Source organism: Oncorhynchus mykiss, chromosome 1 (genome assembly GCF_057628025.1).
Source record: "Oncorhynchus mykiss isolate SJ-2025 chromosome 1, ASM5762802v1, whole genome shotgun sequence".
NCBI lineage: Eukaryota > Metazoa > Chordata > Actinopteri > Salmoniformes > Salmonidae > Oncorhynchus > Oncorhynchus mykiss.
In genome coordinates this window covers 31,655,882-31,674,229 of record NC_143022.1, presented here as the reverse complement: position 1 = coordinate 31,674,229, position 18,348 = coordinate 31,655,882, and the positions used below count along the sequence as shown (strand labels likewise).

Sequence of the window (18,348 nt, the reverse complement as noted above, 5' to 3'; positions counted from 1 at the left end):
GTATGTAGATTGAGGACATGTTTTATTTCATCAATTTTAGAATAAGGCTGTAACAAAGTGGGAAAAGTGAAGGGTTCTGAATACTTCCGGCATGCACTGTATATGCTAATATGAACATCCATGGCTATTACCATCGAGATGCTTGTTTTGTATGATATGTCAGGACTCCCCCGGAGCAGTTCAAACGTATTCATACCATTAAACGCTTACACCAGGGGGCAGTGTAACTAAGCAAATCAAGGCGCTGAATGCAACACCACTGGGAATCAAGAATTTTAACAAAGTATTTCATTATCACTATGAAACACGAGGTTCACTTTGGGTGCTGTCTATTTTTTATTTAATAAATATTTTACAGTATAAACAGTTTGTGGCACCGCTTTTGTCCTACATACACAGTTTGATCTTTCTGGCTTCTCCCAATCGGACATGTTTTTTTTTTAATTCCATATTTTTCTACCGTTACAAGTCTGACAACCTCTATTCACAATCAAGTTCAAACCAAGTAAGAGCCAAGTGAAAAAACATAAAGTGCGTTAAAATGAAAGACATGAACACCAAAAAAACTTTCTTGTATTCCCTTAGTAGACATCTAGGTGGATGGAATGAAGGTTAACATGTCTGCTCCTGAGCAGGTAAAGGAATGCTCTGAAACTACAGTAACCAGTATAGGATTCCTGCCATTAATGGATAGCTGAAAAATAGGCCCTGACAACCCAACAGCTTTGTAATGTTCACGTTTTCACAATCCTTTTTAAATAAAAGTCACATTCACCAAACCTTTTCTCATATACAAAACTGTAGTGATAAATTCAACACAACAGATAATACAATATTTTAGCAATTCAACAAACATGTATACAATCACACATTACACATGTAGAACCATATATCAAACGCACAATACAAATTACATCTATAATCACAAGATTCAGTGTTTACATTCATTTTTGTTTCTTTGATCATCTTTTAAGGCCAGACTAAGAACAAACTGCACATGCTCCCATAGCAGTAGTTAGGCCAAATACTTCAGTGTAAGGATATATTACCTTTTAAGTTGTTTAATAGATGAGTGCTAAGGGACTAGGAAGGTAAAACCCCAAAATATTAAACCGAGATGAAATCGGAAAACCCCCCGAAGCAAATCGTCTGACAAGGTTTTATCCTTACTTGGGTATACAACAAATAATGCAAATCAAGATCCAACCAGAATGAAAGGTTCAATGTCTTCTTCATATAACATGCCTTTGAAGTATTAGTACCTCCAGCCTCAAGATGTAGAACTTGATTAAATCTGTATCGTGAAAGTTCAGCGCTATAGCATGATTGACATTTAAAGGCAAAGCTCCTGGCTCGTGGAGATAAATGCTGCATGTGTCGGCTCAATCAGAAATTACCTTTCAATTTCGCTATCGCACTGAACTTCCGCTGTACGAATTTAAACGAGCCCTTAGGCTTACTAGTGAATGAAATTATTACACAGACAATGCAATGGAGAAACTACAACACATCAAAATGATACTGTAGATCAGTGGAGGCTGGTGGGAGGCGCATGGGCTCATTGTAATGGCTGGAATGGAATCAGTGGTGGAAAAAGTACTCAAATATCATACTTGAATAAAAGGTTTTTTTTAAATACCTGAATAGAAAATGACTCAAGTAAAAGTCCCCCAGTAAAATACTACTCGAGGCAAAGTCTAAAAGTATGTGTTTAATATACTTAAGTATCAAAAGTAAATGTAGTTGCTAAAATATACTTAAGTATCAAAAGTAAAAGTATGAATCATTTAAAATTCATTATATTAAGCAAACCAGACGGCTAGCCAGGGTCACACTAACACCTACAAACAAAGCATGTGTTTAGTGAGTCCGCCAGATCAGAGGCAATAGGGATGACCAGGTGTGTGAATTTGACCATTTTCTGTCCTGCTAAGCATTCAAAATGTAACAAGTACTTTTGGGTGTCAGGGAAAATGTATGGAGTAAAAAGTACATCATTTTCTTCAAGAATGTAGTGAAGTAAAAGTTGTCAAAAATATAAATAGTAAAATACAGATACCACAAAAACGACTTAAGTAGTACTAAAGTGTTTTACTTAAGTAATTTACACCACTGAATGGAATAAATGGAACGGCATTAAACAATTAACATATAGAAACCATGCGTTTGACTCATTTCCATTGATTCCATTTCAGCTGTTAAAATGAGCCGGTCCTCTTATAAAACTCATCCCACCAGCCTCCACTGCTGTAGCTGCATGCATTTCACATATGACAGAAGATCAAATTCAAAACCAGAAACTGACAGCTTATTTACCATACTGCGCTGAATAAGTCAATCCACTAAGTTCAAGTAGTAGCACCAGCGTTCTACACAATCCAAATGGAAACGTTAATCGGAAAAGTTCACAGAGAAAGAGAGAAGTGAAAATTCAGCTGTTGGGAAAATTGTTGGCACCAGGGCTTGTTCTTTGGCAAAGATTAAAGCCATAAATGAACAGGTCTACAGACAGATGCAAGTTGTACGTTCCCTATAGCGGAGCCATGTCAACACCCTCTTTTACGTACAGGGCCTGCTCTCTACAGTGGTCAGTAAACCACGTTTCCATCCACAGTTTTTATGTGGGTAAAATCATACCATATAAAACAAATCACGACAGTGGTGTTAGAAACAGGAGGCTTTGGTACAACTTTATAAATGCCGATAAATAATTTGTTCATTCAACATGGTGGGATCTTTTTGTGTTGGTAAAATTAATTATGCGAGAAATGGCAGTGGAAACCCCTTTATGCGCAAATATTAATAGAATAACCATCATATCGAAGAACTTGGAGTCACGTGATGATATGGTGAGTCCTCCGACTAGGGAAACAATGCCGCTTATTAGACGACAGATGAAATAAATGAACTTCACAGGGTGATGAAAGTGCACGGTGATGAGCTTGATGCTCCTTTCCAATAAATGTTGAGGATCTGGTGACATGATGATTGATGCTTGACTGCCATTTGACAAATATTCTTGCTCTTATCCATAATAATGTCAATGTAGACAAGCCTACCCGCACTGTATCTGCCAGCTGTTGGCTAGAGCGCATGTGTCAAGACCAGAATAGATACATTTTCTACAATTTGTGACAAAACTATCGGTAGAATTGAAAATACAATGGAAACAAATTGAACTTAAAGTACATTTTGTGTGCACTACGTCATCACACTGATTTGTATCCGCAACAAGTCCATTTGGTGGAAGCACACCACGGGTGGGAAAACATTTTATTTTAACCTAGTGTGACTATACCTTTCTCAAACCCATCACATTGCCAATATACCTACATCTGCAGGGAACTGTTGACTGCCTAGACAAGAAACAAATGATCAGTAGAAAACAATTTCTTGGCTATGATACATTGTACATGAAAGTTGGTTGGTTGAATGAAGAGAGATACTGTGTAAACGTGATCTGCGTTTCTGCATTGTGTGCCCTTGGTAGAATTTGTTCAGGGCTTTTTCCTTATGAACATCTCCATTCCTAATTAGACCTGATACAAAAAAATACATTTATCATACTTAACACTTTAAAACGGCAATATTTGAACTAAGTCTTTTTGACACTGATTGACAGGTAAAAAGTTGGGAAAATATTTTTTTACCGTCTGCCAGTTCACTTAGAAGTAACCACTTGGCAGGCAGAGGCAGTTTCAACTGACTCTAGACCACCATGACGGTTCTATATTAGAACCTGGGGTGCAATATAACAACATTAAGAAATATTTCTCCCAAGGAAAGATTTCTTGCACTTTTGAGTAACACTCACTCTCACTCACAACCGTTTCTGGAGCACACAATTAACCACAGAGGTGCGCACGCACACACACAGACAGACAAACAAACACACAATGTTACAAAAGACCTGGCGTTATGACCTATTAATCTCCACAGCAGACAACTAGACTCGCTGCTCTGACATCCTTTTGGCTGAGAGCTTCCTCCAAAAAGCTACAGCTTTTCCAAAGCTGGAAGATCATCAAACAGGGAGCTACTTCTGGCCAGAGGTTAACAAAAGCCCCTGTCATGTCGTCTAGCCCATACCCATGAGCCACAGGGAGCTCCACTGGCTTGGAACCAGTGAGGTTCTTTCTGCAAGAGATAATCTCATCTCGCTTCCCATAGGCGCATGCAGTCCCAGTGGGAACGTGGGATTTAATCCCAGCTTGATATCCAAAGTACTGGGGCTCCTGGGCTCTCCTCACTCACCACCGCTCCCCTTCATCAAAGGACCAGTCCTTAAACCAGCAGAATGAATGTAATGATAGGTGGGAGCACATAGAGCTCACCTCACCACCAGATGGAAGTCAACACATGATGACAACAACAAAACAATGATGAAACCATGGCTGGGATGAGTTTGATTGCACATGGGCTGCTCTGTCCCCGCAGAGGCATGGAAGGGCTTGCGGACTCCACTGGCCACCAGCCACTGAGGACAGAGCAGTGGTGGTGAAGTATGACACGGTGAGAGCACTGTTTCACACCCACTGACAGCTAGCATAATGAGCATGATGTTGGCAGGGGACTATAGATGTACAACACAGCCAGAAAGTTGAGGAGGACTAGCGAGAACACATCTGATCCCCTTGGCGCCGCATTACTCCCAAATGCATCCTTTTCATAAATGTGGTATTTGTCCTTGTTGGAGTGGAGCATTTTCACATCCTCAAAGGCATAGTAGGCAGCCATGGTGAAGTTGACGTCCCCAGAGGAAAGCAGGTCGAACACACAGGACTGGAAGTACAGGTCCTCCACTGGGAGGCGCTCTTTACACTTAGCCATGGCAGCCTTGTAGGTAAACCCATGGGGAGGGCTGCCAGTCCTGCTCAGGCCGTGGCCCTCCACTGCACGGGCCCTGAATGTCCTGAAGTCGATGCGTTGGTTGGCGGGGCAGCCGTGCAGGCAGAGGTACAGGTCCTGGTTGTCTCGGTCTTCTACAGAGTTCACTACTTCCTCTGGCATCCGCACAGCAAAGGTCAGGTATCGCCCCACCTGCCGGACCACAATGGTTGTACCGATGTAGCGTGCGTGGATCTCCACCTGCTGCCCAGGCACCTTCTCCACGATGCGTAGCGTGTTGGCCCCGTGGCGGTCTCCGCCGTTCTTGGAGCCATCGGCGAACGCTGCAGGCAGCTCGTCTGTCTCTGCATGATACATCTTCTGGTCCACACACTCCTGGAAGTTCTTAAAGATGATTGTCAACTGTAGCAAGAGAGGGGATTAGAAATAGCAGTCAGCACAACAATAGTTAGCTCATTCAATATGTTTCAGGTAATGGTGGAGCCTTTTGAGGCTGAAAATAGAAAAGGTACATATAGACATCAAATTAATGAAATCATTGAACACCAGTTGAATTTAATAACTGTATGGAGGCTCTCTATTGTCATGTTTATGTGGACAAGAGTTAGTGGTAGGGCTACACAAATGACTGAGGGGTATCTTTGTGCTTTGGCATTAACACCACCAGTAGTTTGTGTAATGCAGACCCCAACCCAGTTTCACATTTCAGCTCTGCCTCAACATAGGGGAGGCCAAAGTAAACGGCCTCAGAAAACATGGGTATAGGCCATGTTAAATCGGGCCTTAGTGTGCAGACACAAAGACGAGCCATTCATAGTGGTGAAAAACATGCCTGTGAACCCCAGAACTATGCTCTGGGGAGTGGCACTGGGCCAGTAGGGGAGAGCATGCTCTGCGGCTAATTAACTCAGGCTGGTCACTTCTCCGCTTGCATGGTTTCATTAGGACGCCAGTGAGCCGTTGTCACAGAAGTGAGCCCGGTACAGCCGAGAGGCTCTAATCTCAGAGTGGAGGGGGGAGGGGAGCACGAAAATGCCTTACCCAGTGAAGTCATCTGCCACCCAGCCCACCCCTCAATCTCCCGTTTTCGAAGGACAACTTTATCTAAGAACATGCAAAAACACTGTGCATAAAGAAACAATTTGCATCATTAACCTTAAGGTAGTCAGTGTTTCCCCTATATTAATTTGGCAGCGGTGGCCCATCGCTGCTAAATTGTCACCAACGCTAAATAAAAGTCATTTTTTATATATTTCTACTGAGAAGAGCGTTTAAGTGGATAGTCATTGGCTCAATGACTGGAAATCTAAGGGAACAGCTAGCATGTCACACTGGTAGAGTATACAACCGACAGTTCCCATACACTGCAGCAGGAGCCAATGATAATCAGAGCTCCAGCAATGCCATGGTCTATCTATAACCAGGGAAGTCTTGTTTGTATAGGCTGTAGCATTGTTTTCCCTTTGTCCAGACTGAATAACTTAAAAAGCTGTCTAATTTGTTTCCAAGTACAGCTGTGTACAAATATAATTACCTTAAGTGCACAGAAAAAAGCCTGAATGCTGAAAGTGCATCATTAGGTCTGATGATGGAAAATTGGTCTTTCTCTATGTGATTGAGGACAAAGTTTCAGTGTAAACCCTGAAGTCAGGATAGAGCGCACGGAGGCCTTTTGGTCACACAATCACTATTGCCAAAATTTCACCAAATGTGGACCGAATATTAAGTGAATTCACAGACTACAAATGCTCAGGGTTCTTGGTTTTCCCCTTAAGTTAGTGAAAGCCATTTCAGGGTAAACCCTCCAGGCCGTCCAATGTACCATAGAAGCAAAACAATGATAATTGATGAGGTATGAGGGCCAACTAATGTGGAGAAAATGTCTGCAGTTTCCTGCATGGCTTGAGCACTTAGTTAAAACAACAGTTTCTAATTCACATACACACAATGCTAGGGTATGGACTGCTACACATACAGTGGGCCTAAAATTAGTCTTGGCTGTTAACAAAACAAAAAAAAGCGAGAGGGCTGGAGCCACCTGGTAACGTTTGATGTTTATACTGCTGTTATAATACTGGCATATCATTTGTAAACCTTATCAAGATCCCAACAATTGGTCTGTGTATTGCCTCTTGGTCTGCGATGGAATTGATCCAAACATTAACCAGAGTCCACAAGGCTGTTCCTACTTCTCTACCCACATTAAAGAGGCCCAGAACCTTACATACGAAGGTCTTACTTACGATACTATTTCTTGATTTGAGAGCTCCTACAAACTAATCACTGCAGTACAATTTGTCTGTTTACTGATTCGTACAAGCCGGCCAACATATTTTCCCATTCCCTGAAAGGGCTTTCTTTAGTAAGAAAATGGCAGAATAGAGGAGTACCAGCCCTGGTCAGGACAGACAACAAAATGTTCCCTTTCCTAAAAACCTCTACCTGGCATTTTAACACAGCTTTCCTTTATGGGCCCATATTGGAAGCTCAATTATGTAATAGTGGACATAGCAAAAAATATAGCTTGATAGATAGCTATTTCTGAGTTCTTTACTTAGAAAACTTGTACACTCCTCCGCAGCGGTGAGAAGACAGGTGTTTTCAGAATTTTTTTGCAAGGTCTGTTGGTATTTCTATGATAAGAGAAGTGGTGACATTTTACTTCAAGCGAGTAGTTTTGCAAGGTTTCAGTCCTTGGCAAAGAATTTATCACAGAATACTTGATCAGTAGTTAGTCTGGGGATGCCTGACATTGATAACTGTGCTGTGCCCACAATATAGTTAATATGTCATGGATTCAACATGTGAATATGATAGAGAGCTGTAGAGGCTCCTCTCACCTTGCTGGTGGCCGTAGCAGAGGAGCCAGGCACGACAGGTGTGTTGGTCACCTGAACAGACAGGTATTTGTTATGGATTAGTGGCCAGGCTCCCTCCACTTTGCAGGTCTGGAAGTCATCGCTGAAAGTACGGAGGTGCGGGTCTCCAAAGAAGCCACAGTGGGTGTAGTTGGGTGGCGAGGATTGGCGATGAAGGCTGCGTTCGTAATGACACTGCTCTGGCCCATCGGAGCGCTCCTGGCTGTCAGGCTGTAGCTGTGGTGGTGGAGCAGGGGTCCGGGCTCGAGGCTGAGTTGTAGGCCCCTCCTTGGAGCAGTTGTTCTGGCTCATGAGATCCTCTATGCCATGTTGGGCTGAGTGGTAGGCTAAGTCGCCTCTGCAGGTGCGTGCGGTGCGGCGTACACAGTTGTTGTACGCCCGCAGCGCAGTACAGAACTCCTCCTCCGGGCCGGAGCTTGAGGTGGAGGCCCAAAACTCTGAGTTACACTTGAGGATCTTACACTGCAGACTCACTGTAGAGAGAAGCAAACATTAGGACCATAGTTCAAACAAACAATGGGAAAAAAAATACTTACAATGGACAGTTTTTTTTATGTACTAAGAAATTTAAATAAAAGCAAGTGTTAGTCTTATCTGTGTGTTTTGAAACCTATAACAATAACCTATGTAAGGGCTATGCCTTCTATTTAGACTTCTGTAATTCCAAAAAGCCCTGCAGCATCCTTTTAGTTTTTCCATGTTTTTTCAGTGTCAAGACAAATTGAGCATTTATTTCCATTAAATAACTCTGACCTCATGTGTAAAGAAACCCAAAATTCCACCACATGTGGATTCCAAGTGGCTGCAATTTGCCAAGTTCAAATCAATTCTGCTCTGAGATTTCATAACACTCAATGAACACCATCGCATTCTTAAAGAACATACAGCACACAACGTGAGATTCACAGTTTCCAAGAGATACAGTAGACTTGCAAAAGTTAATGCATCACCAAAAATATATATTTTGTGGAAGACAAGGTGTATTAATTTAACTTGTAGAAAAATATATACTAACTTTATTTCAACAGGGACATAGGGGGATAAATTATTAAAAACACCAACATACACCTCAGGCCACTCTTGTAATGGCACCGGACGAGATGACTGCCGTTTTACAAGCGCCTAACCAATTGTGCTATTGTGTTGTCCTTTGTCGCGCTATTTGTAACTTACTTTGTTTCTGACACTGTCTCTCATGATTGATAAGAGCTTCTGGATATCAGGACAGCGATTACTCACCTCATACTGGACGGACGCGAAAGATTTACTTCAGACACCAGACAAGGCACAAATCCCCGTCATTTGCATGAAGAGACAGAAATATCGGGGACATGGGTCAGGGTGCCATGTAAGGATCCGACAGCAAGCGGCTAATCCGCCGCTGCCATCAGTCCTATTAGCCAACGTGCAATCATTGGATGAAAAGATAGATGCGTTCCGATCAAGACGAACCTGCCAACGGGAGATTAAAAACTGCAATATCTTATGTTTATCCGAGTTGTGGCTGAACGACGACATGGATAACATACAGCTGGCGGAGTTGTCCGTGAATCGTACTACAACAGCACCAACGCTCGTCGGATGTAGCAGGGCGTAAAAAACTATTACGGACTACAAAGGGAAGCACAGCCGAGAGCTGCCCAGTGACACAAGCCTACCAGATGAGCTATGCTCACTTCGAGGCAAGCAACACTGAAGCATGCATGAGAGCACCAGCTGTTCCGGACATCTGTGTGATCACGCTCTCCGTAGCCAATGTGAGTAAGACCTTTAAAATAGGTCAACATTCACAAGGCCACAGGGCCAGATGAATTACCAGGACATGTACTTAGCATGCGCTGACCAACTGGCAAATATCTTTACTGACATTCTCAACCTGTCCCTGACCGAGTCTGTAATACAAACATTTCAAGCAGACCACCATGGTGTTCTTGGGCACAGGGACTATGGTAAGCTGCCTAAATGACTACCGACCCATAGCACTCACATCTGTAGCCATGAGGTGCACCATTATCCCAGAAACTATAGACCCACTTCAATTTCCATACCGCCCCAACAGATCCACAGATGATGCAATCTTAATTGCACTCCACGCTGCCCTTTCCCAACTGGACAAATAAAACACCTACATGAAAATGCTGTTCATTGACTACAGCTCAGCATTCAACGCCACAGTGCCCTCAAAGCTCATCACTAAGCTAAGGACCCTGGGACTAAAAACCTCCCTCTGCAACTGGATCCTAGACTTCCTGACAGGACACCCCACGGTGGTAAAGATGGGTAACAACACATCTGTCACCCTGATCCTCAACATGGGGGACCCTCGGGGGTGTGTGCTCAGTCCCCTTCTGTACTCCCTGTTAACCCACGACAGCGTGGCCAAGCACGACTCCAACACTATCATTAAGTTTGCTGATGACACAGAGGTCGGCCTGATCACCATCAACAATGAAACAACCTACAGGGAGGAGGTCCGAGACCTGGCAGTGTGGTGCTAGGATAACCTCCCTCAATGTGATCAAGACAAAGATGATCGTGGACTACAGGAAAAGGAGGGCCGAGCACGCCCCCCATTCTCCTCGACAGGGCTGTAGTGGAGCAGGTTGAGAGCTTTAAGATCCTTGATATCCAAATAACCAACGAACTATCATGGCCAAAACACACCAAGACAGTCAGTAAGAGGGAACAACGCCTATACCCCCTCAGAAGACTGAAAGGATTTGGAATGGGTCCTCAGATCCTCAAACGGTTCTACAGCTGCACCATCGAGAGCATCCTGACAGGTTGCATCATTGACTCTGTACCGGTACCTCCTGTATATAACCCCGCTACTGTTATTTTATTGTTGCTCTTGAATTACTATTTTTTTTATTACTTCTGTTTATTTTAGTAAATACTTTTAACACTTATTTTTCTTAAAACTGCAATGTTGGTTAAGGGCTTGTAAGTAAGCTGTAAGGTCTACACCTCTTGTATTCGGCGCATGTGACAAATACAATTTGATTTGAATTAGTCAAAACAAGCTACTCAGAAGTGTTAACTGCATAAATTCACCAATTGGTATCCTACCCAGTGTTTTCATGTATACTATATCCTCCTGTTGCATGGCTAAAAGCCTTTATAAAACCCCCACCAGGGGTGAGGAAAGACCTTCCCATTTGAGAATCCAGCTCGTTGAAGTGAACCGGAGGGGGTATGAGTTTGTGTGAGCCAATGTGGGAGGGGGTAGTCTTACAGCTCTGAATGAAGACAATGTAATTTGCCATTGAGAAGAGACCAGCAGAGTCATAAATTAGCCCTGTGTAAAGGGATTAGATTGAGTTTCATCAGCAATGGGTTGAGGCAATGGGGGGGGGGGGGGGGGCTCCAGGACCAGAAGAGAGGTCTCACCATTCCACAGTTCAAACTGGATATAAGATATCCACCTGTCCATTGCAGAAGGCCTTAATCAAAGAGTAACGCAATTTTCAACAGGCATTCCCTGGTACTTAAATTACATGAGCTGAAATTTAAGTTGCTTTGGGAGGCATGAAAAAAGGGGTGGGTATATAGGACATAATAGATGTAATTAAAAGCAAATACCAATACAATTGGATCTCCTAGCTGTCGCCTAACAAACAAACTTCAGTTTAGGCCTTCATTTCCTCCACCAAACTTTTCCTCAGAACTGAGCAGCCAACATTCAGTTGAATGCTGATGGTTCTACCACACCACAACAACGATTTCCCCACCACCACCAAATTACACACCAGTCCCGCCTCAGCAACTAATAAACTTCAAAAAGGAACACTTGCATTTGTCAGTAAGTGATTTGAAAGAAACCAATAAAAATGGTAGGCCATCATTGTCAATAAGATTGTGTTCTTAACCGAAGTGCCTAGTTAAATAAAAGGTAAAAAAATAAAATAATGAAGGTTGGCAAATTGAGTTCTATGGGGCATGGAGATATGGTATTTTTGTATCTCATAAACAGGAATGGTAAGACCATTAGGTAAGACCATTATTAGCTGTGCTTGATCAAGTTTTATTTCATGTTTACTTTTACTAGAACCATGCAGGTCAAACAATGAATAACCTAAACATGGTTATGAATTGCTCAGGGGGAAATTCGATGTGCAGTTCAGGGTAACTTTACTTGTTTTGACCGAGGCCAAAATAAAAAGTCAAATCAAGAAAGTAGGCTACTTTAGTAAAGGGGGATAGAATCCGTAAACCCTACCCCCATCCCCCCAAACAAACAACCGCACGGGGGTGTAGCACTTGAGTAGCCTAGAGCTGCGTAAAACGGTTAAATTAAAATAAGACGTTATTTCTATAACTAACAGAAAAGTATTACGACTATAACATAGGCCTCAAACTCACAACATGGAGCACAAGAAAGGCGAAATAAGTGGCTGTTTGCACCGACAGTCGATTCCACGGGTCTCTGATATTTTATGCATTTTGCCAGTGTTGACATGCAATTTATTAAATTCTTACATTTTTGTTGATACACTCAAATATTGTCTTTTTAATACTATGTGAGCTGCAAAACGTACAAACGGATGCTACATTTGTAGAAAATGTACTGTTTTGGCACGACGGCAAACGCTTTTGCTAAATGTAACAATGCATTTATGTATCCATTCTGTGAAGCTTGTTTCAATTTAACATTGTATCCGTGAATATTGCCTCAATGTAACAATGTGTCTTGTCCTTTTCATTGTGTGGATTTTGCCATCATCGTGGTACTGGGCTAACTTTGCAAGACCTCAAGAGAGAGTATAACTGAACAAGGATTGTGATAACTACATGAATCATATTAACAATGTTTACAGAGGCATGATTCAATTAGTATCTCTAATATTATCTTACCAGAAGGAAACAGGCAAAGAAACACAACAAGGATCTTGCCGACTTCAAGCGCCGAAGGTCCTCCTGCTCCTTTCCCCATAACCATCCATCCAGCACGGGGTCGCACTTCTCTCCTCTCCCTGGTGGAATCAAATGAGAAGGTGGAAAAATGAATTAGAAGAAATTCGTATCGTCTATCTGGTTGAATAACCCAAATCAGAAGGCTACATGAGGTCTGGAGTTAAGGAATGCAGTCATGTCCTCGAACAAGAACTTGGTTCGAACTCGAAGTAACTTCGCCTTCTTTCTAGAAGCCTATTGACTGCACTCGAATTCCTCAGCAAACAGTGAAAGCTGGCAATCGAGCTTCCATTTACGGAGTGAGGAGATTCGATTTTATCTGGCCCGGTTTTGCACCGGTTGAAAAGTGATTGCGTTCGTTTAGTTGCTTCCTGGGCGTGAGCCGTCATGTCTAGATGGGATACAGCTTTTATCCCCCCAAAAATGTGGGGTGCATTATAGCTAACCGTAACCAAATAATCCTAACCTGCTGTGTAAATTCTTCTAAACCTGGTACGAAAACAACATTTTGACAAAAGCTATATCCTAAACAAAACCTGCCTGAGCCAGTGCCAAACAACTGGCCTACGCTGGCTCAAAACAAATGTGAAATAGTCACCTAGGTTATGCACGTGGGGTAATGAGTATGATTTTATGTTTTCACATGCAAAGGTGATTGCTTTTGATTTATTAAAAAAATCTGCCTTCCCAATTAAAACTAGTTAGAAATTTTGAACATATATTTTATGGAAAAGAGATATGTTTCTGAACGATGACCAATGCTCCCTTGTTGACAACATAATGGAGCAGCGCAGATTACTGTTCGATTTGAGCAGGCTCTCCTCCCTCACCGTTTTTGCCCTGTCACGTCACGGGCCATAGACTGGTGCACCGCGAGTCAGTTTAATCGAGCTTCATCAGTGCCAAGAAGGTGCAGTTTAGGCAATTGCCTACTACTGACTGGGCCAATGAGGTGCGGTTGTTCCAGCTTTCGGCCCCTCCTAAGTGTCAAATTACACCTCAATGTGTAGATTTGTTCGTTGAAGTCACGTTTGGGTCTCTTGTCAATAGTTTATTGGGAACAGTGTTTTGCTTTGCAGCTAACAGCACATGCTAACCTAAATAATAGTATATGTCGCGTAAATATATGTTGGAGCAGGTAAGCCTGTAACGTGGTGAATCGCACTTATCGTGTGCTTTGACCTATAGTTTATATGAAACGTACTAACCATCCTTATTAACTACACTGAACCAAAATATAAATGCAACATGCAACAGTTACGGTTCATATAAGGAAATCAGTCAATATAAATACATTCATTAGGACCTAATCTATGGATTTCACGACTGGGCAGGGGCGCAGCCATGGGAGGGCATAGGCCTACCTACTTGGGAGTCAGGCCCAGCCAATCAGAATGACTTTTTCCCCACAAAAAAGGCTTTATTACAGACAGAAAAACTCCTCAGCAGCCCCTCCCCCTTCAGACGATCCCGCAGGTGAAGAAGTCTGATGTGGAGGTCCTGGGGTGGCATTGTTACACGTGGTCTGCGGTTGTGAGGCCGGTTGGGCGTACTGCCAAATTCTCTAAAACGGCATTGAAGGCGACTTATGGTCGAGAAATGAACATTCAATTCTCTGGCAACATTCCTGCAGTAAGCATGCCAATTGCACACTCCTTCAAAACTTGAGACATCTGTGGCATTGTGTTGAGTGACAAAACTGCCCATTTTAGAGTAGCCTTTTATTGTCCCCAGCACAAGGTGCCCCTGTGTAATGATCATACAGTTTAATCAGCTTCTTGATATGCCACACCGGTCAGGTGGATGGATTATCTTGGCAAAGGAGACATGCTCACTAACAAGGATGTTAACCATTTTGTGCACAACATTTTAGATAAATAAGCTGGGATATTTTATTTCAGCTCATGAAACATGGGACCAACACTTTGCATGTTGCATTTATATCTTTGTTCCGTACTGTTCAGTTGGGGAACCCTGCTATAAAAGGTGCAGAAGCTCAAGCAGTAGAACATTTGAGGTGACGCTACTCAGCTCAAATGAGCCCCTGCTCAAGTCAAGCACTGAATAGTAGTACAAAAGTTCTATCTATGACACCATGATGACCGACACCTGACAATGTCAAATATGTCAAATGATTACAGTGACATAGGCAACTTAAAGCCATCATGTAGGCTACAAAAACAAATGAGATCTACACAGAATGATTCAGTTAAGTGATAATTAGATGCTATTTGTGACAATCTGTGTAGAATTGAAAATGGGTGAAAAATTATGGAGATAAAAAAACAGGAAAAAAAGATAATAGCCTTACTAATCAAAAAGAGGGTGAGAAATCCTGATATACGTTTAAAAAAAAGACTTAAGATACTTAAGCAAAACTTCTTTAAGCTGACATAACATGTTTCTCACCATGTTGATCCATTCTTTTTATCCTTAAATATCAGGCAATTAAGGTGGCTGATGTAATAAGACATTGAACTTATTGCTGCACAATTGCACTTCAATGAGAAGATATTTAGAATAATATTCAGCTGAGCGGTTATGTAAGCTTACATACATACTGTGTAGGCTAATAAGGTTATACCATTGAGATAGATTACTCATCATGGATATAACCCATTTTAAAATGGACATTGCCATTGAGTGTGTCCACCATTTTAAAGGAGTCAACTGGGTGGGGATTCCTATGAGTTGGGAGAAATCAGACAATGAAGAAAATGTACTACTTTAAAATGGAGATGCCATTTTGTCACATGCGTTAACTTGGCACAGATACAAAGATGGGTCTTCTATCTATCTCTATGGGTTATACTAGTCTATTGGGGTTGATGAAAAACCCTGGGGACATTAGCCTACTGGAGAACCACCAAATACCATCCAGACTAACTATTTTTCTGGAAAGAGGTAGAACATGGGCAATGGCTATAGATTAATATGACTGAATTATCAAACTAAATTAAACAGCATAGTTTGTGGGAACTACATGTGTTTTAGTGTTTGGTTGGGCCACTTGAGTGGTATTACAGTGATAGTAGGCTATATTTCTTAACATAATGTTCTGCAAGGACTGGGAGGTGTTTTGCATTGCTTATGAATGTGTGGTAATTGACATGTATCCTAGACTTGTAGAACATTTAATGACACCTCACTGTACATATGTAGGATCTTAACTTGAGCCAGTTTGCTACACCAGAAAAATAATCCTGCAGCCACAGGACATGTGAATTATTATGTGGATTATAATGAATGGACATTTTGGTAGGGGTCGCAAAATTTTTCTTATGTTAAAAATCTAGTATGAAATTTAAAAGTGGAAATTACAAACTTCAGAAGCCTTTTTAAACCTCAAATACACTACATTTTTACAATTTCTGCATTGCAGGAATGTTCTCCTGCAACAGGGTGATCAAATTAAGATCCTACATCTGTAGGCCTAATAGCAGATATCAAAGGCCCCCATGTAATGCCTCCTGTAATGCTAGATAAAACCACATTCACCCCAAACTTAATCAGTCCATGGAACAAATGGATGTTTTGATCTCATTTTGCCATCACTGACCTTGGAATATAAACGTCAGGCCTATCTGTACGCTTACAATACCAAGGCCTACATTTCGATTGAAATTCATAAACTGAGTCTACTACAATGTTCCAGTTGGTGTCATTCGGCTATATTTTGGGGAGGTACACTAATAATGCATCTGTCCCATAGACACATTTGGTCTGTCTTAGCCTATACTGTATGACACCGGGGAAGTTACTTCACACTTTCCAACAGATGACACCTTTAATTAACTCTAGATATGGCAAACACACATGGCATTATGAATGCAGACACATGGCATTATGAGTGCGGGATAAGTTTATTTGACATAGAATTGGTCTTTGTGGCGCTTTAGCGCAATTATTAGGCTACAGTAGCCAACAACTGTCAATCAGTCATCGACATTGAATCGTGATACTTTCCCGTTTCCTTTCTACCACAGCGAATAATGAAGCCCATCTCTTTCTGTTTTTTATATATTCAAAACACAAATATGATAGGTGCTTAATTGGAAGCTGTCTTATATGCTTCCAATTGCAGTTTTTCCTGAATAATGCGTGCGTACGGTGTTTGATTTGAGCAATGTGAAAGAGGAGAAGCATATGATATTGTAGGCCTAATGTCATCATATTGAGTACATATAAATATTCTTAACAATGGTGAACTCACAATTACACATAGGCCTATGAGGCTATACAATTATTGATAAAGCAATGCCATATGTCAACACATTGCCATGCCTATAATAACATTCAAAACATGTTATTACAGTTGGACAACTTGCATTGCGAATCCTATTTTGTAGCCTGTACTGTGTATGCAATTGGTCTATTTTGCCCAAAAACATTTTACATAAAGAAAATATCTATAGCCTAGCACATAAAGCAGGGGCTAATTTATTAAAAGAGTCATCAATATTTACTCTTTACAATATAAATAGTCTCCTATAGTCCACTGACAAAAATAGGAAAGAGCCCTTAAACAAAAAATGACCCATTGACAGAAATATCACCAATGTCCATCGACATTACGAGTTTAGATTTCAGACTTCAATTTCTCTCTGAAAATAGCCCAATTGTCACTATATTGAGAAACGGCCAATACCAACCTTCGCGACTGCATGGAGCTCTCCAAGTTTAGCTGCGGAACGCGAGGAAAGCGCAAATGCGCGAGCAAGAAGCCACTCCGAAATTCCACCCGAAATACCGGTAGCTAGCTATGTGTTGTACAGCACGCTAATCCAAATGTAGTGCGTATAACACTGTTTAACTTGGTGGGAAATGCCGCCTTCCATGCATGGTTTCCTTCGATGGTGTAACAGATAACGAGTGTGATTAAAGTATTTCTTTTCACACAATAATAAGCTGGTAGTTGAGATAGAGAACCTGGTCAATTAACTGATTCTCCTACACTTGGAGGCAATTCGTCTGCCTCATTACTTTGACTAAACAGTCACCCGATATAACGAACATGTCTCATAAAATATTAATAGAATTTAACTCCAACAGTTGTTCTCATCTTTGCGCTTGTATTCCTGCACTCAGTTTATTTGGTTCTTGTTGATGTTGAGAGGAAGAGCCCTCGGGACACCGCTGCTGCGCCACATGGACTGCTGATATCTCTGGCCTGGCTCGTTTCCTCGCCTCGCTGTTGTAAAATGGCTAGTTAGAAAGTGTGAGAGAGACAATGATCGTCTCTGCATGACGCCGCTGGGACCCTACTTCAGTCCCCCGACACCTCACGCAGTTTCAGGCAATTGGCGAATGTTTAGAGTGAGTATGATTATTATCCAAACATTACGCACAAGCTGCTGCAACAAATGTTAATAAACCACAATAACTAAGATTCATGCTCCTCCTCCACATTTCGTTCCTCCCACTACTTTGTATTACAACTATAGCAACTATAACCACTGTTATCAAATGGTAATAATAGTAATGCAGACTCTGTTATAGTGGGCTACAAATCAAATCAAATTGTATTGGTCACTTACACATATTTAGCAGATGTTATTGCGGGTGTAGCGAAATTCAGAAGTATCTAACAATTCATTAGACAGTAGGCCTAGTTCACATTTATGCCAAAATAGCCTACTATTTACCCAATTACCTAATTGAGTTTGAAAGAGAAACAGCAATGGATAAACAGTAGTACAGTGGAAGA

General features: G+C 41.7%; 1 protein-coding gene across 1 annotated transcript; it reads right to left on the bottom strand.

Annotated features, from left to right (window-relative positions):
- Nucleotides 1-323: 323 nt before the first annotated feature.
- LOC110520817 (repulsive guidance molecule BMP co-receptor a) lies at nt 324-18,112 on the bottom strand. The gene is made up of 4 exons (XM_021598238.3): nt 17,294-18,112; nt 12,582-12,700; nt 7,689-8,200; nt 324-5,250 (listed from the first exon to the last, which is right to left on the bottom strand). Exons 1-4 carry the CDS (start codon nt 17,305-17,307, stop codon nt 4,543-4,545), a joined length of 1,353 nt encoding a protein of 450 aa, XP_021453913.2. The 5' UTR covers nt 17,308-18,112; the 3' UTR covers nt 324-4,542.
- Nucleotides 18,113-18,348: the final 236 nt, after the last annotated feature.